The sequence below is a fragment of the Brienomyrus brachyistius genome, chromosome 7, assembly GCF_023856365.1.
Source record: "Brienomyrus brachyistius isolate T26 chromosome 7, BBRACH_0.4, whole genome shotgun sequence".
Taxonomy (NCBI): Eukaryota; Metazoa; Chordata; class Actinopteri; order Osteoglossiformes; family Mormyridae; genus Brienomyrus; species Brienomyrus brachyistius.
The window spans coordinates 23,735,315-23,756,220 of record NC_064539.1 but is presented as its reverse complement, the minus strand read 5'-3'; the positions used below and the strand labels follow the sequence as shown (position 1 = coordinate 23,756,220).

Here is a 20,906-nt window from a genome sequence, read left to right as displayed (position 1 = left end):
GTGTGAGGCAACAGTGCTAAGAACTGCACCACCATGCCGCCCCCCGAGTTGGACCAAACTAGTCTCAATTGTTTGTGCCATGCTTGTACCGTTTAAAAATGTCAGTCCTGATATTATTTATGAGTTTATCTCTTTTGGTTTATGTCATTACACAATCGCCTTTATCAGATATCAAAGATGCAGAGCAAACGAATCCAAAATAGACACAGTCACAGATATTCGGGTCTGCAAGAAGACTCACACCAAAGTCACACAGGAGGGAACTCAGAAGAGAAAGCGGGGCTAAAACCAGTTTGACCAGTTAAATAGCTTCAGCAGTACCGGAACGCAGTAATTGTAATCAGGGGGTGTGGTTGCGGAGAGCGATCGGCTCACGCTCTTGTTTCTCATGTAAATAAAAACTGCGGTCAAGCAATCCGCGCTTTACCAACGCATGGACAAATTTATCCTGCTTAAAATGTTAAGTGCACCCATAGACATAACATTACGGTATCACATTGCGTTTAAGAAAATCAGACACCAGCGATCGCGATTAGGAAAATGCTTTACACTTCGTCATATGTATGAAGTACAGCATGTGCTAAAATACAGTAAAATTCTTATTTTCCCATAATGCACAAAAAACATACCTTATACCATCTGAAAAAAGTCCTAGGCTATTTGTAGACAAAACTTAGTCAACTTTTGCTGTACCATTTTTTAAAAGTTTAATACCATCTGAAACGCAAGGTCCCAAGCTATTTGGTCAACCATGGATAGATATGTCCTATCAAACCTGGCTCATATACCCAAATATACGCATAAACCATGCATTTCAAAGTAATTTTTCTTGAAAATGGTAGAAAATGGTTTAAGACTTGTTCGTTGCATTATGAAAAAGTAAAAAATAATTCTATTTTAGTACATCCCGTACTTCATACAATTCTTTTCCTATGCGCAATCGCTAGAATCAGTTTCTTAACAGCGATCCGATACCGTAATGTTACGTATATGCATGCGATACACATTTTATACGCGGATTATTTGACCATGTATCAGACGGGCGCGGATAGCTTGACCGCAGTACATACAGTCGAACCTCGTTACTACGTACCCCGGATACAACGTTTTCACCTTTTCAACGTACAGATTTCTAATTCCCGTTTTTAGCCTATGTATTATTCCAATAGCAGCCATTGTTTACAGCGTACACCCTTACAGCGTAAACTTCGATACAACATCCAAATTTCTAGAGAAAATACGAAAACTAACCATCGTTACAACGTACAGCGCTCTCCCCGCCCACCACAACTTATGTCGCTACATCTACATGATCTTCGCCCGACAATCCACATTTGTCTTGATTTAATTTGACCAATATTTCATTAATATTTTCAGGCCAAATGCCAATTTGGATGCGAATGTTTATTTTAAAAATCTATTTTGACCAGCCGTTGTGTATTTTCGTTGCCGTTTATCGCCAGCCGGCACTAAGTAATCGTGAGTAACTTAAGGAAAATTTTAAGGATCCAAATGAGCTTTGTCGAATTATTTAACAAGTAATCATGTGTTCGTTTGTTTTGTAGTCAATTTAAGGGTCTGACCTATTAAAGTTTTATCATTTACATGGATATTTCGTGAGTTCTTTCATCCATCTCGCACTAAGTGGTTACAACGTTCTATGCTTATAACGTACATGTTTTTGATATCCCGTCTTGTACGTAGTAACGAGGTTCGACTGTAATTGGGGGGACGTTTGACCCCTTCGTGACAAAGCCCGCGCCAGATACCACATTTTAGAGTCGTACTGAATAAATTCATATTCTCAGCTGCTATCATCCATTTGCGTTTTAATTATATTCTATAATTTACGTATGTTTTGTTACAACTATCTTCACTTTGTGGTTGTTCTTAATAATTTTGGAACATGTTCCGTTTTGAAGAAGCACAATGATCTGAAGATTAAATTGCAAATGACCGCTGCTGTCATTAAACTGTAAAATCGCTTGTAATTTAACTTTTTATATTTACTGTTTCTTGTATATCTAGATTCATTATACTGATAACTGTCATCTCACGTTTTTTATGTGCAAAGCTTACGTATCTTTAGGATTGTCTTCCAAAGCTACAACTATTATATAACTATTATATTTTACTTTGAATAAATAAATATAAGTTAATGGTTTTAATTAATGATCACAGCCAGCGCTTTTCCCTTTTTTTAAGTTGACTGATTGGCGCACTAAGGTGTTTAATATTCAGAGGATTGCATTATGTACAGCTAGGGTACATTGGATACGCTCCACCCGCCCGTCACTCTGAAGATGAAGGGGGGCTGGGGGTGCCGTGGGTCTTCCGCAGTTGCCGGCCCGCCGCCCCAAATACCTGCACCTTGACATTTCTCCTCCGGTTGCCATGCAGCTCCTCTGGGGTTCCGGATCGGCACAAAGACTCCTCCCAGAACTTCACTGCCATGGTGGTGGCACTCCAGTTGGGAATGACGTACTCCTTGGGACACTTCACTTACTATTCCATGGCCATGAGTAGAGGTGCTCCGATCCCACTCTTTCTGTTCCGGTCCCGATATCTGAACAGAGGGTATCGACCGATATGAGTAACGATCTGATACCATCTTGATATTTGATGTTTTTTAAACTACTAAATTACCAAATATCAACCGAAAAAAGTATGCTTTGTTAATTAGGCTACTATAAACATACATAATGTACTCTTCTACTTCGTTCGTACCTCTTGTTTTAAGCGTTTTTGAGTCATTTGCAGTTCAGTTTGAATGTGAGTATATGCAGTTGGCGAATGGTTAAAATGTCCCACATTTTTCTCCCACTGGCAACGTCACTTTGTGGCTCAGTCCATATATCACAAGCTGTAGCGAGTAAACAAAACAGCACAAGCTAGCAACTCTCAAAACATCCATCGATTTTCATGTTACTCATACTCTCCTGCACAATTGTGTACGCTTTGTTTAGTGGGATTTTCGACTAAACGCTACTCTCACCTCTCAAAATCCGTTTACAAAGATTGCTAATCGCTGTGCAGCTAGTTGTTTTAAGCATAGAATACTTCCAGGTCGCAGATGTTTATCAGTTTGCTTTGTAAATATGCCAGTGGCACTTGCTATCATCACTTTCTCATTTGATGTCCTTTTGCTCCTCCAACTGCAAAGTTTAGTTTACTTTAGTTTATTTGTCATATGTATGTTGACACTACAATGAAATGTGCTGGATGAGAGAAGAAACAAGAAAACAAGTCCATTAAACTGGAGAAGAGAAGAAAAGAAGTAATGAAAAAGTCAGAAATAACAGAATGTGTGTGTGTGTGTACTTCGGGGGGGGGGGTGTACTGCAAACGGCAGTGCTGCACATTGGAGAAAGTGCTGTATGTAAGTATCAATAAATAACACATAATACTACCATAATACCATCAATACACAATGGTTACACAGTTAATAGAGTAAACAGAGTTTTGCGATATACTGGTAACAGTGCAATGTGGAATGTTTAATTGGAGTTTAAGAGTCTGATGACCTGACGGTAGAAACTGCTCTTGAGTCTGGTAGTCTGGACTGGTGGTCCAGCTAGGGTATGCACATGATGTCACAGCAAGCAGAAGCCACTGCGCCCACACCCACTGAGTGGCAAATAGACTGAGTGGCAGCGTTTGTGTTCAGTTTCAATGCTGCAGAACACAGATGAGAAAGAGCTGCCGTGCAATTGATTGTACAAATTGATTTAACAAGAAACAGCTGCAGGGGAGCCCAGCATTGCTGCTAGGACCCTTAAGAGCCTTGCTTTTCCAGGGTCTTCTTTTGGGAGTGGTAGGCCTTGGTCTCTGGGCCAGAGGCAGAGATTGCCTCCCAGCCCAGTCGCCCACCCTCGTCCAGCCAGTACCTAACCCTGGCCAGAAAGAGGTCGTAATGCTGCTCCATGATGAGTTGCTGGCAATCGACATCCTGACAGCCCTCATTGTCAAGTGCTTTGCAGGGGGCGGCTGCCACGGTGATGCAAAGCCAGTGAGACAGAGCATCCGCATTCCCATGCAGCCTACTCGGGCAATGATGGACCTCGAAGCTGAACTTCTGGATTAAGCTCAACAAGAACTTGAGTTTATCCCACTGCTCAGCCATTAAATCCTGACTGCCGTACTGCCACAGATCCTGGACAGCCTGTGCCCTCTCGGGAGATAGCCCTGCTGCGACCCTGCTGTTCCCCGTGGTCCTGGCTGGAGTTGTGATTGTGTCACTGGGGGACCCTTCCTTCAGGAGCTGTGGGTTGCCTTTTTACCCCACTGCACGGATGTCTTTCCTCCTCTTTCCTTCTGCCGCTGAAAACTGCCCCCCACCACTACTGTTTTGCAGTCTGCAGACAAATTCTTCTCTGCTGATTTAGCTGCAGAGCACTTCATGCCCATTGTATTCCTGCATAAATCTAAGGTGAAAACTACCTGCATTTGATGATGGTTTATAAAGCAAAGTATTGCTAAAAAAGCAATAAATTACCCAAAATTTACAACTGATGAAGATCTGCATTTATTAGACTGAAAATTGGCATGCTCTTCTTCAAGCAGACTCTTTTATGTTGCTTATGTTTAGACACAATTCATTACAGGGTCCGGTAGTTTCCAAGCTCTTCACAGATCAGCAAACAGACACAGCGTTCTCTACAGACATGCAGGCCTAATACATGTGTAACAATACTGGATGTATTAGAAACTTAGCTAGCCAGAGGAATGTGACCGTAACATTACAGATTGTAATCCTGAGTGCACTTCCACACTTGAACCCCCTTGAATGAATCTCAGACACTGAATTCTTAGTGATTGCCTTTGGCAACACAAACAAAGGACGTTTCTCTTCACAGGGCAGAACAGTGTCTTCTCGACAAGGCTAAAAAACTCCTGGCCTCCGTTTTAGTAGCTGCTATGCGTGGGTTGCGTGAGGGCGTGCCAAGCTGACAGGTAGGTGGCCAAAAAGGATCGTGTTTACGGGGTGACCTCACCATGTCACAGAAGATAGGGCTAAAATTTCAACGAGGCATTTAGGGGCAGATGAGAAAAAGTGGATTCTGAGATGAGCGTTACTCCCTTAGATGTGTACTTCGGGCCTCTACTTTGCAGACCATTTACATGCACAGAAATATAACCTGTATATGTGCTATATAACACACTAAAGAAAATGGAAAAGCCAAAAACACATGATAGGTCCCCTTTAAAAAACAATGTTTATCTTAAGTTATTTGCTGAGCAGTCAAGTTACCAGTAAACATGTCAGCTTCCTCTTCTGTCCTCTCTTTCTTCTATCTTTCCTCCTCATACTCTAAATTAACATTAATAATGTACTGTCTAACTAGGAAATTCACATACTCTTCCCATTTTGAGGGCACTGTAAGCTCCTCATACTAGGAGCGGGGCCAGTGGTGGAACTAAAATCAGTGAGCGCAGACCGAGCAGGGGAGGGAGGCCCTCGTAGTGGATTCCTTCATGGCCATGACAGCTCCACTTCTGAGCAGAACCTAACATCACTCTAGCCAAGCTAACAAAAGTGATAGTCAATGTCAGCGACCATGCTGGTAGCTAGCAAGACAGAGAGCCAGGCTGCACAGGAAGCAGCTTGGTTTGGTGATATTTGTTGAGCTCTGTTGAAATGTTGCATTTGAAATTACCTACTGTACCACTTCAGGAATAAAGGGACTCATGTTACATGCTCATTCACTTCTGTGGCCATGAGTTTATCTGCACACACTGAAGGGGAGGAATGAGAGCAAAAAAGGAGGTATGTGTTGTTTGGGGGGGGGGGGGGGTCGTGAGTTGACATTACTTTCTGATTTGTTGAGTGAGTATCTCGATGGCATCAGCTGGAAGGAGCGCCAGGCTGCAGCACACAAAAAATGAATTTGCTTGACATTATTATGTATGAAACTGCCAATTAGAGTTATTTATTGCATTGTTAGTTACTCGTTGAGCTATAGGAACCATTACAAATCAGTACAGACTGCAGTCAGCAATCGCACCTCACATGGCACTCAAACCCAAAATCCTTTAATTCTAAGACCAATACTTTATCTAACAGACCACCAGGGCTAACTGATGACATCTTTTAGACCCTGGGTCTAGGTTAAGCTGAAATTAATCGAACCTTTACTGTTTCTTAGAGATTATAGTACATATTCCCCTCTAGCTCATACAGTTGTTATTCGACATAATGTTGATATAAATTTTGAACATATATTTTTAATTGTTAAAGTTTATGTAATTTTATCAAGTAATTGAAAAAAACTTAGCTCGACCTATTGATTGCATGTATTGTAATGTACTGTAGGCCTAATGTATAAACTATAGTCGTTACACTTTTTAATAACGCCCACTGACTAACTAGTACTAAAGTTCAAGATGACAGTTTTTATGAAAGGGGGGTGGAGGCTCACACGTGATTGTGAGATAGCTCTTTTCACAATTCATATTTAACAAAACCAATTAAAAATACCTTTCCGACGACTTGTAGGGATCTAAACCGAATTACACAAAAAAGCTAGTGCAGGAACAGGGAGTAGCGGCAGGAGGCCCAATTCGGGGTTCGTGACCCCGTCGGGGGCGGGATCGAGCGGCGCGGGGGGACAGACCGGAGCAGCATCTACTTCCTGCTCCGGGGGACGCGAGAGAGAGAAGCGACAGAAGACGGGCTTTGCGCCACAGCCGCGACTCGGACAGAGGTACGGGCCAAAGCGCGCCGGGTTTCCAGGCGGCTGCCTCCGGGCAAGGCGCGCTCCCCCCGCCGCAAGCCGCTTCCACGCGGCCGGCTAGCCGGCTAATTAGCAAGTCGGCTAACAACACGGACCCCCAACAAAGGGATGCGCTATGCGGCTAGGCTAGGCTACGCTAGGCTAGGTACATAGCGGCGATGCGGTTTTAGTCGGACAAATATTTCTCCACGATGGGGAGCACGTTGTAGCACCGGGTTAAATCAGTAACCTTGTGTTAAGAAAAGCGATAATGCTAACCCGACAAGGCGCTGTTCGGCATCCGGCGAGCTGCCTCGGCCTCGTCCTGCAGGAGCGCACAGGCATGCTGCCGGTTTTCTCTTAGGGTAATCGACTGTATACCTGGGATATATCGCTGCGATGTAAAAGAGGGGAGAGAGGGAGGTGGGCAGGGAGGGTACGGAATCTGCGCTTAATGAGCATTGAGGAAGCGCGGTTTAGTGCATGTGTTACGGTTCGCTTTGAGGTTAGGGACAGTAGTATGTCCCGCTTGCATGCACTCGTAATACTGCACACCCAGACATAACATGAATGTTTTTGCAAACGTTTCCATACGCCGCACGTCGGGCTTTCGCTATATAAAGCCGCTGCTGAAAATGAAGTGGGTTAACCAAACAGAATGAGTTGGGTGCCCAGGGCCTAAGTGAAACATGTCTGCCAAGACATGTGTGTATAATAAACAGGCTCTCCGTGCCGTTTAAGTGCGCTGCTCAGATGCAGTTTCACGGCCCCTATGGGTGAGTCCACATCTAATCCGTAAAGATCGTGCATGATACGGAAATATGGTGTTTGGAGTGGATTTGCTACAAGTTAAAGATTAGGCCCAACAATAGACCCCCCCCCCCAATTAGAAGTAGCTTTGATATGAAGGGACCAGTTGTTACTGATTTTATCGTGTAATTCCTGTCCAGGTGGTGAGGGTGTGGATGCTTACCTTCAGCTGTGTTCTCTGGCTTTTCCTTTCAGGGGCAGCCCCAGCAGTGCCATGGCTGATGGAAGGATTTACGTAGGAAACCTTCCGACTGACGTGCAGGAGAGGGACATCGAGGACCTTTTTTTTAAGTATGGGAAGATCCGGGACATCGAATTGAAGAACAACAGGGGCACGATCCCGTTCGCTTTTGTCCGCTTCGAGGACCCAAGGTTAGCTTGCAGCTCCTTAGAATAATGCTAGCATTCACCCCCAGCTAAAACCAAGGCTGCGTGTACGTAACAGCTGCCCAAACCACGCCGTAGTAGGTCAGTCTTATAACTAAGTTTCATGATTACATCACTGCCAGGTTTTTGCCAATGATGTTGTATTTGGGTTCACGGTTTGAGGAAAAAGACGAGGCTTCGGCACCTAGGGCGGGTGGGCTTTGCTGCACGCTTTTCAGTCATTGGTTTATCCCAAAGGGACCCAATGAAATAACCAATCAGAAGTGCCTTTCAGCCACTTTTCTGGTTGTGCAGAATGATCCTGCTTAGCATAAGTTTCAAAGCTTCCTCCCACCACTTTCCTCCCACCGTCAATCTTCAGTGTGCGTCTCCTAACCACTTCCCATGGAAACAAAGCTCTTCTCCCGTACTTGTTCCTCAGGGATGCGGAGGATGCAGTGTATGGGAGGAATGGCTATGGCTTCGGGGACTGCAAGCTGCGTGTGGAGTACCCTCGCTCCTCCGCCTCGAAATTCACTGGCCCCATGGGAGGGGGTCCCAGGGGGCGATTTGGGCCCCCTACTCGAAGGTCCGAGTTCCGCGTCATAGTGACCGGTAGGTGAAAGGCGAGGTGTTTGCGTGCGTGCACGCTCTGCTCTAAAGATCTGCTGCCTCAAAACTGCAAGACTGACAAACCAGGGTTATGTAGCTATGAGGTTGTCATTCTGAGGGGTGTTCCACAAAGCAGGATTTCGCAATTAGCTGGGATAAGCTAGAAGTCATGATTGTTCAATATGAATGCTTCTTGCCTAAACTCTTAACCCAGAGGAATCCTGCTTTGGTGAACAGTCCCTGATTCTTTTCAAATTGTTTTTGAGGTGTTGTGGATTGTTTTCCAGGTTTTTGTAACTAAGGGAATCACAGTATTTGATCATGCACCAAACGCATTCCAGCTGCCCCCTTAATGTTTAATGTAGATCAGTTTTCCAGGTCTGCTCTGCTCAGATCATGAGCTATGGCCTTACAGTTGGCTTAGCAGTGCTTTTATGTTGTCTGAAATTATTGGGGAAAATGGTGTCTCCCGCCAGATCACACCTGAAACTTGGATTGGCAGATATATATGAAACAGATCAGCCTTATATTGTGGTGCAGGCAGGCCAGTCTATCAAGGTTTTTAAGGCACAAAAACTACTTTTTTTTAAATTGTCGCTGATGTTGGGTGGTGGGGGGGGGGCGGGGGCACTGACAGTGTACCCCACGTGGTGACTGAACATGCCCATCCATAGGCCTCCCCCCGACTGGCAGCTGGCAGGACCTGAAGGACCACATGCGGGAGGCGGGGGACGTGTGTTTTGCTGACGTCCAGCGAGACGGAGAGGGTGTGGTGGAGTTTCTGAGGAGGGAGGACATGGAGTATGCACTGCGCCGACTGGACCGGACCGAGTTCCGATCACACCAGGTGGGCCTGTAGAGATTATCAGAACTCAGTCTGACCATAGTGCTGTGCATCTTACTGGCATCTGTGTTAGTGCAGAGGTGCCTGTTTTGGAATTATGCTTATATGCCGAGTCGTTCCCCTTTGGAGCAGCTCCAAACGTTGAGCCACAGTGCAGACGTTGTTGTTGCAGTGGGGTGTCCAGGGTAGGGTTTTCCCTTTAATCTGCGTCACATGGCTGTGGTTTCTCTGCAGGGTGAGACCTCGTTCATCCGGGTCCACGAGGAGCGGGGTTCCAGCTGGGGCCGCTCACGGTCCCGGTCCAGGTCTCGCGGACGATACTCACCCCCCTACCAAAGCCGGAGCTCCCCCCCGCCACGCTACCAGTCCCCGCCTCCACGTCGACATTCGCTGTCCTATCACAGCCCCCCTCCTCGCCGCCTCCCTGTACAGCACAGCCCACCACCACGCCACTACCGGTAAAATCAGAGGTTGCACTCATAGCTGGAATCACCCCCCGCCCCCCCCCCCCCCCCACAGCTGGTTTCTTCCCCTTTGCTCCACACCATCCATGCCCCCCCCAACCCATTTAATTTACATTCCACAATCAGGACTGTCCCCAAAGAGAGATTTGTCTCTGAAATCACCAAGGCACCTGAGAATCTGAGTTGGCGTGTGTGTGTGTTTGAGAGACAGACTGACAACCGTCAGATTCGGCGTATAGTTTTAATGAGCTTGATTATTGTCCTCCAGTGTACAACCGCACAGTATCAAAATTGGCACATTATGACCCCTCAAACCTTGTCCGCCCATTTTTTTTTTTTTTTTTTTAATTACCACCATCCCCTTTGTAAACATGAACTGTTCTGAATCCTGGTTGTGTTGTGGATCTAAGGGTTTGAGTCCTTTCTGGACAGACCTGGCTTTTTTTTTTCCGTTATCTAAACTTCTGTCTGTTGACAGTTATGTGAATTTTCTTTTGTTTTAAATAAAAGTGGCAAAACAATACTTAATTCCTCTTCATTGTAAAAATGTTCCCGCCCATTACAGCAGTTACAACATTGCTGCAAATGTGACATTAGTGATAGAAGGTTTCGAAAGCCTGTGATTTACACAGGCGGTTTAGGTGATTTTGTCTGCCGGGACGTTTGGTGAGTCCAGTTTCTCTGCACTGTTCCCAATAACGTTTTCAGGGGAAAGATTGCATAGATTATTAGCTCTTCAAATCACAGTGCAGGGCGCTTGACTGCGTACTGGGTCTTATTTCCTTGGCTTGATTGGTAATTGTAGACATTAAAGCTCTGTTCGAGGTTTCAGCCAATGAATGGTTATTGATCACTCCAAAACGGGTGTAACTAAATGTTTAGATGAAAGAATATGGACCCCACCACGTAACGGCATCTGCAATTTAAACTAGGGTCATAGAGGGCCAACTTCAATCCAGCAACAGAATGTCTTATCCCTATAAAATACCTCTGACCAATGAGGTAGTAGAGACTCTGACATTGGGGGACACAACTTAATTTAAAAATTAAGGTCTTAATTTATATCCTGAATAAAGAAAACTTACAAGGGGGGGCAGAATATAAAAGTCATACACAAACCAAAAAGTAAGGCACTGATACAGATATTTAACAAAAATGTCTTAGTTATCTATTGAGGCGATTGATTATTTTTCCTTTTTAATTTCACGGATCATTCGCCGTCATTGCGGTCTCCATTGGTAAACTTAGCAAATACGTTTAGAAATTAGTAGTGTTCGACTTAAGCTGACATCTCCATACTTTTATCAAGACACCAAAAAAAGGGAAACATACAATTGAGTTGTAAGCAATTTAATCACACAATTTACCTTGGAAAAGTATGTAAAAGGACGACTCTCGCAGGAGTCGCTTAGTCTAGTGGTGTCTAGTGGATGGTGGTTTGATGCTGCAAAGCTCTCCTGTGTACCCCTGCGTCGCGTTCACGGCTCACTCCTCATCCGGGCACAGAGATTATCTGCAGTCTAACAATTTACCGTCAAAGTCCACGAAGTACTGGAAGATGAGAAAATATATCCCCTCTCGGTTGGACATCCATCACTTGTACATTTGAAAAACCATGACAATCAAAGCTAGTGGAATCCTCCAAAATGATGGTCTCGGGTAGGTTGTCACTCACTTTTCACGATAAATTAATGCCACCCAAAAGACACGTTAACCTATGCAGAAGCAACTTAGTCACGACGGCCTTCCCATTCAGCTGTCTGTCTTCTCCTTATTGGGTCCCATGAACTCCACGCCATCAATAGGGATATCTTTATCTTTAATGGCTTTCTGTAGATGTAGATAAGGTACACCATTTAAGGCTACATTAAGTAAAACTGCTAGGAATAAAGCATGCTCTCGCTGTATTGTTCTGAACTAGTAAGAGAGCATTGTAAAATATGCGATTAAGCAATTCAGGATAACTTTACACAAATCTACCAAAATCTTTCACTTCATCCACTACACTAATACCGTATGATATTAACAGTAGCGAGTTGCTACTATTCACCTGCACACACAGCTGATACTTCTTGAAAACCTCGGTACACGGGTCGCCGCTCCGGTCTCCTTTCAAGAATTTTTCTGCGAACCAACGGTTAAAGCACATGTCATAGTCTCGTTTTAGTTCCGTGCACTCTTCTCCCACACTGTTCATTTTCGACAAAAGCACAATGGACGATGTTATCAGCCTTTGTACCTGAAAGCCTTAGCTATTCTCATGTCAGCGTTCGAATGACTTTCAGCACCACGTGGTTTAAGATTCGACTCACCGGGTGGCGCGCTGTGATGACGCCACATGTGTTTCTCTCCGTCATAAAAGAGGCGTGTTTCCGACGGGAAGTGACGTTTTTCGTGACGTTTTGATCCGAGTTCCGAGTCTGAGAGAAATAGTCGAATGCACCATAACAACTGTGCCCTTGAGAGGTAAAGTGGCTTATCCCACAAAAACAACGTTTTGAGAAAATGAGCTCCAAAGTTGATTTTTTTTTCCCCAAAAAATCAGTGTGCCTATACCCTACAATTGATATATATCATAGGTAGCACAGATCTCGGTATATTTAAAAGATAGATAGACCCTCAATAATTAATATTGGACACTAAACTCATTTTTAACTGACGTGGGATAGCCCACTTTACCTCTCAAGGGCACAACTTCAATAATAATAATAATAATATACATATATTCTTCTTCTTAATAACAACAATAATAAAAATAACAATAATAACATAAGGGCGGCATGGTGGTGCAGTGGTTAGCACTGTCACCTCACACCTCTGGGACCTGGGTTCGAGTCTCCGCCTGGGTCACATGTGTGCGGAGTTTGCATGTTCTCCCTGTGTCGTCGTGGGGTTTCCTCCGGGTACTCCGGTTTCCCCCCACAGTCCAAAAACATGCTGAGGCTAATTGGAGTTGCTGAATTGCCCGTAGGTGTGCATGTGTGAGTGAATGGTGTGTGAGTGTGCCCTGCGATGGGCTGGCCCCCCATCCTGGGTTGTTCCCTGCCTCGTGCCCATTGCTTCCGGGATAGGCTCTGGATCCCCCGCGACCCAGTAGGAAAAAGCGGTTTGGAAAATGGATGGATGGATGGATGAATAATAACATAACATCATCATTATTGTTATTATTATTGTTATTATTATTATCTACCTGCCATGGTGACCAGGGAATGTGCAAACCAACTGCGCTCGCAGATATCTTAAACATTTCCTTTTTCTATGGCCTTCCCTGCGCCGAGGACATGCTTTGATCTCCGCTCTCACACACAGCGCACTGGTGAAGGTTCTGTTCTCTCTGAGAAGAAAGGCTGTTTAGGCGAGGTGGACTTGAGTTTATTTGGGTTGTAGCTGAATAGTAACGTAAAAGCCATTCTCTGATTTACTTTTATTTTGTAATGGATGACAACCCAAGTACACGTTTGTGAGACATTACGATTAGAGGTGTTCTCAGATCTCATAAAGCTCACTGAACATGCAGAACTGCTTAATACATTGTACCATTCTAGAGGTAACTCTATCTAAATCACCTTGGTATCTGATGGTACTTGCCTAACCTGCTCCGAGGTCAGGATGTGGAAATTGATACTGAAACATCGATTTACGATACTGAATGTTTCATTTTAAGATACTAATGTTAAAATATTGGCATTTTAACCTGGTAATTTACATGTTCATATAATTATATGGAGCAGAACACCCATCACCCATAAGGTGCGAGAATTGGGAAGACTTTCAGGGTTCCAGACATTAATTACTTGGGCAGGGATATTCAAAGGGCGGACTCCGGTCCACTTCTGGATCGAGACACAACATAACATCCTGCAGAAGCAGTGGGAGCCGCTGTATCGCAGATTACAAATCGCACAGCATACCCCTCCCTTCCTGTTGTGTTCTCGTCCACGGCTGCTGCTAGAGGATCAGGTCGGGCCAGTTTGGGCACCCTGCCCATTTCCATGGGTGTTCACACCTGGCACGGCCCGCTTGAACCCTTCTGAGTGGCGCTGGCGTCACGGCAATGTATAAACAACTTTGTGTCCTGACTGCAGCCGGGACGGTAGAAACGGACGGACAGCCTCCTCAAAGTCTCCACCGCTGACCCCTGTCAGGCTCCAGGCTAAAGAACGTCAGCCTGCACCAACAGTCACAAGTATCCTTTCACTGTTGCTCTGTTGAAAGCATTTTAACTTAAAACATCATCACCTAGTTTGGTCCCCCGCTGATGTCTCGAAGGCGGTGCGCATAGATCTATCTGAGGCAGGGCTGAGGAGGTCCTCAAAGTATTCCTTCCACCTCCGGGTGATGTCCCCAGGTGAGGTCAACAGCACCCCCTCCCCACTGTAAACAGTAGGAACCAGGAGCTGCTTCCCCCTCCTGATATTCCAGACGGTTTGCCAGAACCTTTATGAGGCTGACCGAGAGTCACTTTCCATGCCCTCACCAAATTTCTACACCCGGGTTGTTGCTTCTGCAACCATCTAAGCCGCGTTCTGCCTGACCTGCCGGTACCTCTCAGCTGCCTCTGGAGACCCCCAGGCTAAAAATTCCCAGTAGGCCTCCTTCGTCGGCTTGACAGCTCCCCTCACCTCTGCTGTCCACCATCGGGTACGGGGGCTTCCACCACGACTGGCACCGACCACCCTGCAGCCACAGCTCCATACGGCCGCTTCCACAATGGAGGTCCGGAACAGTGTCCATCCAGACTCAATGTCCCCAACCTCCCCCCGGTACGCAATTGGAGTTCTGCCAAAAGTGTGAGTTGAAGATCTGGTGAACAGGAACCTCTGCCAGACGCTCCCAGCAGACCCTCACTATGCACTTGGGCCTGCCAGGTCTGACCGGCCTCCTCCCCTGCCACCCGAGACAACTCACTACCAGGTGGTGATCAGGTGACAGCTCTGCTCCTCTCTTCACCCGAGTGTCCAAGACAGAAAGTCCGCAGATCAGCTGATATCAAGGCATCTTTATTGGACAGCGCACAATTAATTTTTATCTTTATTTTGAGACTTCTGTAAAAGTTATAATTGTATTTAACAGTATAGTTGTATTCTTAATAGGGTATAGTTGTATTTGCAAGCAGAAACGGAAACCCTGTATTTGCATTTGGTTTTGACCACACTGTTTTAATGATTGTGTCTGGGACATCTCAATTTGCTGTGATGTAAAATTAAACATTACGTCCACTTCAGAGGAAATACTGGTGTATGTCACTGTATTCTAGCTAAAAATACAGAGTTGTGGTTTCCAGTCCATATCACCGTGCCCTACATGGTTGCCGCAGCATCTTGGGCCCACCTGTCAGATTAGTCCTGGCACTGACGCCACAACTGCGTCATAAATCGCTTACAGAAACATTACTTATGTAAGTCGCTCTGGCTAAGGGCGTCTGCCAAATACTGTAAATGTAAATGTAAATTGCATGTAGCCGGCTTTGCATTATACGCTTTCTGATTTGTATTTAACAGGCGTGGCTTTGATTGCTAGGACACCTACAGATGAGCAGGCACATTCAGCTTCAGTTAAGGTGAATCTTTGGGTTAATTAAGGAATAAAGGACCCATTTAACCCTATTATTTGCCCCTAAAATAAAACAAGCTGTTTCTTTTTTCTTTGGCTCATTAATATACTGATGAGCTCTTCTCTGATAGGCCGGTTTACAGTGAGGCACTGCAATGGCTCCCAGAGAACCAGCTTTAGCAACTTACATGCAACTGAGCGCTTCCTCCTATGTAAGGTGCTATCCGGAACTTTTCGGAAATGTACCTCTGAATAGGAATAGGGTTACATAACCTTACATCGATGGCTGCACTTGGGGGGACTCTGCACTTCAGGTCCCTTAAGAGAGAAAATATATTGTAGTGCGAAGGTACCAGCAGGCAACACAGCAGGTTGGACTGATGCCAGCTTTGTAAATAGCTCTCCTGTGCAATGTAAATGTGCGGTGTTTTTATGTCACATATAGTACTGAATGGTTATTGTTGTACATAGCATCAGTGTGTGTGTGTGTCTGTGTGTATCAGGAGTAAGCGGAGCAACAGGCACAGTGGGCAATTCAAGTGCGTTATTGGTATGAGTTGTATGGGTACAGTAGGTGTCACCAAGTGGTTGTGTGGAAAGAAAATCTGGTAGTCCCGGGAGGGAGGCATATTGGGTCTGTTATGTCTTAGGCCTTAGGCAAGAAGAGACTGTTTTGAATACTACAGTATGTGTCCTCGTCTCATGATAGCTGTTGATGGTTAGTTCTGGGGGGGGGGGTTGTATCTGGTGCACAGAGAGTTGTAGTTATAAAGTAGTGGAAACAGGCTATGCACAATATGTTACACAGTAGCACAAATGTATAAGTCAGTGTTTCCCAACCCAGTTCTCGGGGATCCCGGACAGTCCACTTCCTGTCAGCTCCTAGCTCATGTGTACCAGGTATTCGATGTTTCTGATTGGCTGGGAGCTGGGAGGGAGCAAAAATGTGGACTTTTCGGGGATGGGAAATACTGGTATAACTTGTTATTACACAAATCATATGTTAACCATGTACTTACAGTAATTCAATATCTATATCCATATCTCAGTAGACATCTAGCAAAATGGGTGGATGTACCCTGCTATGAAAGTGAACCAATAGAGGAGAATTGTGTTTGCTATACATTTGAGCTTGGTTTGTTGGCGTTTTCTGACCAATTAGGACTTAGATGTCCTTATAGGGAATTGGGTGTTATGGTTTATCAACTGGTTGCTCTCTGTGCTTGGTGCACCAGGTGCCAGAGTGTGACTGGAGCACTTTGCTGGATTGCTTGAATAAAAGAGATGACTTTGCTCTCCAACTAAGAGGTCCGGAGTTTTACTCTAAGTCGCTTAAATGGATATATTGGAGAAGTTGATTTATACATTTTCTACCACAGTTGAAAGACTGTGAGGAGTGAGGAGACTGTGCGTGTGCATGAGCTGCACATAGCCACGGCGGAGATGCCACCTGCCAGCCTAGCCCCTGCCACCACTGGGAAGAGACTGGCACTTCGCCCATGACTGCCCCGCCCTGGCGCTACACCCTTGCCCCCAAACAGCAACTGGGAAACACCAGGCGGGTGGCACCCCCCTCACAGCGATAATGCACACCAGTCTAACTCCAACAGCTGCACCTACAGTGGGCCGGCTTGGCAAGGTTATGAGCCTGTACATTGACTGCCTAGTAACACCCTGAAACACCCTGTCGAGCTCTGGTGGACACAGGGTCCACCATCACCTTGATCCGCCCCGGTGTGCTACCAGGTACCAACAGAGCTGCACCAACTGGCTGGGAGACAAACGACGTTCAGTTGATATCGGTGACTGGCGTGTGCATGACCATAAGGGGGAAGAGCTGGTCAGATACACAGTGTGGAGGAAATCTGGCTTGCTGACCCCTGCATCATCAGTCTGGACCTGGTGAGGTGTGACTCGACTGGGAGCCACTATCGATCTGCCGGGAGCAGCCGTCCACATCGGCGCAGACGTGACGGTCCTCTACCTTGACGGCGGCAGCCGGTGGAGGAGAACGACGACAACTAGTTGCTGTGGGATGGGAGCAGCCTGCAGCAGCTGGGGAAAGAACATCAGCGACACACCCCAAGCTCTGCCCCAATCGTGGAACACAGTAAAATCACGGCAGGGGTGTCTCCTGAAATGGTGCAAGGTGCATGAGAGGTGCGGCAGCATAGCTGCCAGGACCAGACAGCAAAGCAGAGGGGTCAATGCTCTGTTGGACTCATTCCAAGACATTTTCACTGCCAGAAACAAGAATTGCTGATCCACTTCCTTGGTGAAGTATCACACCCACATGGGGGATGCCCCTCTTATTCCCCTACATCTGCACAGACTGCCCTTGGTGACGCGACAAGCAGCGTAGTAGAGGATCAGATTGCAGTTCTGCGTCAACTATTAATGGCTGAACACAGTGACAAGGAAAAACTCCTATCCACTGCCATGCATCAAAGACGCACTGAACTACGTCGGTGGGTCGAGGTGGTTCAGCACCCTGGACCTCTGGACTGGCTACTGGAAGGTCGAACTGGCCCCAGAAGCTCTCCCTAAGATCACTTTCTCCATCGGCCACGGACTTCGCCAGTTCCAGTGGATGCCGTGCATCTTGTGCAATGCCCCAGCCACATTCGAGAGGCTCATGGAGTGTGTCCTGTCTCACGTCCCCCAAACCGAGTGCGTTGTCTACCTCAATGATCTTCTGGTCTATGCTGCTGATGTTTGCAGGTGCAGTCTGGGACCTAAAGACTGTTCTCTGTGATCCGACAGGCAGGGTTACGGCTATAGGGGCCACGTCTTCAGCGGGGACGGCATGGCCACCGACTCGGAAAGACGCCAGCGGTGAGGGACTGGCGAACCCCCATGAAATGTTAAAGAGCTGCGTCGCTTCCTGGGGCTGCCATTCTATTACCGACAAGTTGTGAAAGACTTACACTGTCTTATAAAGAGGGGAAGCAGACGCCTATGTTACGGCTTTCAACCAGCTTTGCATGCCGTGTGCCGATCCCCTTGTGCTAGCTTATCTGGATCTGTGTCTCGCTTTCATCCAGGACACGGACAGTAGTAACATGGGGCCAGGCGCTGTGCTGTCACAGGCTGGACCTGAAGGGGAGTGCGTGGTTGGGTACTTCATCTGGACACTTAGTAGGCAGGAGTGTAACAATTGTGTGACCCGACGGGAACTGCTGTCTGTGATGCAGGCCTGCAAACACTTCTGTCCCTACCTCTGTGGTCGGTGGTTCTGGTTGTGGATGGACCACACATCCCTGGAGTGGCTTCTAATCTTTGGAAGCCTGGAAGGACAGCTGGCCCGCCGGTTGGAGGTACTGGCAGAGTTGGACTTTGAGATCCAGCATCACCCTGGGAAGCTGTATGGGAATATGGAATGTACCCTCTGGGAGAGAAGTCTAGAGTTGCCTATTGCTGCAAATATCACAGTACTAAGTATGATTGTACATTTGACAAATAAAACCTTGAATTATGTTAAGGCACTTTATAGATTCACCAAAAGTACTTCTTTTTCATGGCTGTCAAACCACAATTCCTTCCACCTAAAGGTATGTTTTCCTGTCACATGAGTGCCACACACTGGGCTTGGAACTGGTGTCACCAGACTGGGGACAGCATTCCAGATGGGGTATTAGGCAAATAAGTCCAAAGGTTAGGCTTGTGGATGAGGGAGAGGCCCGACCTCTAGCCGAGATTGTGCTGAGTGGTATAACTGCCCGAGCACGCAGGAGTTGTCAAGTTGCTACATGCCACTTGACACAAGAAGTACCATCATGTGCTGCTGTTGGAGACTCAATCTTCAGCAATGTGCAGAGATGATGGAAAGATGCCAAAACATGCTTGTGCTTCAGGTTTATTGTCATTATCGTAATTAATGAAGAATGTCATCATGGAAAATCATTCTCAAAAAATTCCCATTGAGTTCAGTTAGCAGTATTTAAAGATGTAGTATTGTATCTGCCTTAAGGGTAATAATGCATGTAGTAATACCCCTGTGGTATTGCTGCATGACCAATCTGTTAATTGTGTTTTATTGTTTGTATGGGAGGAATGTGGAATAAGGCTGTGGGCCTTGTGATAGGTACTTGCATCCCCTGGTTCCCAGCGAAATCTGATCCCATCGCCTGTCAGTGTTTGTAGGCAAGTCAGAAAAATAATAACACGATACACAACAACAACAACAACAACAATAATAATTATTATTATTTACAACCTAACTACACCTACATAGGCCTAGAGTACTGTTTATCACAAATTATTATAATTAAAATAATTAATATTCAAATAAAAACTTTAATATATTGATGCAATTTCATGCCTCTGTAAAACTACGATGGGCCCTTATTGAGTATTGTTTAAACAACTGGTCCATGGTTCAAACTAAATGCTGAATCCTGGTCTAAAGGCTCTCTTCAATTTCACTCACAAGTTTATCGGTAAAATCTCTTGCGGTAAAGGTCCTCGAGCCTGATCTTGGCGCACCCCTTGCCAGAATGTTTTCATTCCAACCCCATCTTAATCATGTTCCTCAATAGGCTACTAATGAATGTGGTTGGTTGAAAGCAGCGTTTGTTGGAATGAACACATTCCGGCGGGGGGCGGGCCGGAGCAGGACCGACGTCGAATGTTAACAGCGACCATTGGTGTTCGACCACCCCTAGCGGAGCAGTAAGGCTAAACAATAGTTTAATGTTTATACGTTTTCTAAAAAACGTAAAATAAGCCAGTTTTTATTGATAGTATAAGATATATATAATACTGCATGATACAACAAAGTCTTCTGCTTTGAACAAGAGGAACGCATTGACAAACCAGCATTCTTTTAATGTTTGTTTCGGACTTTTTTTCTTAATAACGTATTGTGCGTTAATGTGTGTAGAAACTATTACAGCTGTGAAATATCACACATACTCTCACTAAGTAGCCTAGTTAGTGTGCTATCAGTTATCCATCCATAATCAATTATTAAACAAACGTATAAACGTTACATTCATTAGGCTAATTGTCCTGCCCCGATCGTCCGATCCTCCTGTGTGCCACGCCCCCTCATCTATACCCAGTGTGGAATCCCCGTGTTACCAGCCGTTTCTACTTCTGACTAATTAGTCTGGTGTATTCAAGTCCGCGTTAAGTTTGATTCCCCAATCTGGTCATTGACGCCGTGTGTTGTCGCGTGTGTATTGCGACCTCTAAATAAATCCCTAGTTTACGCGATTCCTCGGCCGTGGCTACTGCTTCCACGCTCCGAAAGAAGGACACTAATAGAGGTCTTTTCTGAAGTTTTATTTATTGTTTTAGTCTTATCGTTCATGTAGTTAGTTGCTCTTGCCGATTAAGCCTGCGGTATTGTATTGTATTACAGTTAAAAGATGCCAGTCAGTATCAGCGGCTCTGGTCGATCTGGAGCTACTTTTACGCACCGAGTAACGTGTGCAAGGTAACTTAATTCTGTTCCCCGGGGTGTGATTAATGAGTTATTGACTTCTGAATCGTAGCCCTAATTAATTCTTATAATTATGTTCATACCTCTTTGAATGCATA

General features: G+C 45.6%; 2 protein-coding genes across 3 annotated transcripts; one reads left to right on the top strand and one right to left on the bottom strand.

Moving 5' to 3' along the window:
* Positions 1 to 6,543: 6,543 nt before the first annotated feature.
* LOC125745686 (serine/arginine-rich splicing factor 9-like) lies at positions 6,544 to 10,332 on the top strand. The gene is made up of 5 exons (XM_049018758.1): positions 6,544 to 6,704; positions 7,719 to 7,895; positions 8,332 to 8,504; positions 9,176 to 9,348; positions 9,580 to 10,332. Exons 2-5 carry the CDS (start codon positions 7,738 to 7,740, stop codon positions 9,805 to 9,807), a joined length of 732 nt encoding a protein of 243 aa, XP_048874715.1. The 5' UTR covers positions 6,544 to 6,704; positions 7,719 to 7,737; the 3' UTR covers positions 9,808 to 10,332.
* Positions 10,333 to 11,143: 811 nt separating this feature from the next.
* triap1 (TP53 regulated inhibitor of apoptosis 1) lies at positions 11,144 to 12,138 on the bottom strand. Of its 2 annotated transcripts, XR_007398730.1 has the most exons (3): positions 11,860 to 12,138; positions 11,485 to 11,639; positions 11,144 to 11,360 (listed from the first exon to the last, which is right to left on the bottom strand). XR_007398730.1 is itself a non-coding variant. In XM_049018762.1 (2 exons), exons 1-2 carry the CDS (start codon positions 12,004 to 12,006, stop codon positions 11,562 to 11,564), a joined length of 225 nt encoding a protein of 74 aa, XP_048874719.1. In that variant the 5' UTR covers positions 12,007 to 12,138; the 3' UTR covers positions 11,144 to 11,561. The 2 variants fall into 2 exon arrangements, 1 of the variants encoding a protein (XP_048874719.1); XM_049018762.1 differs by having other exon boundaries at positions 11,144 to 11,639.
* Between the last annotated feature and the right edge of the window lie 8,768 nt (positions 12,139 to 20,906).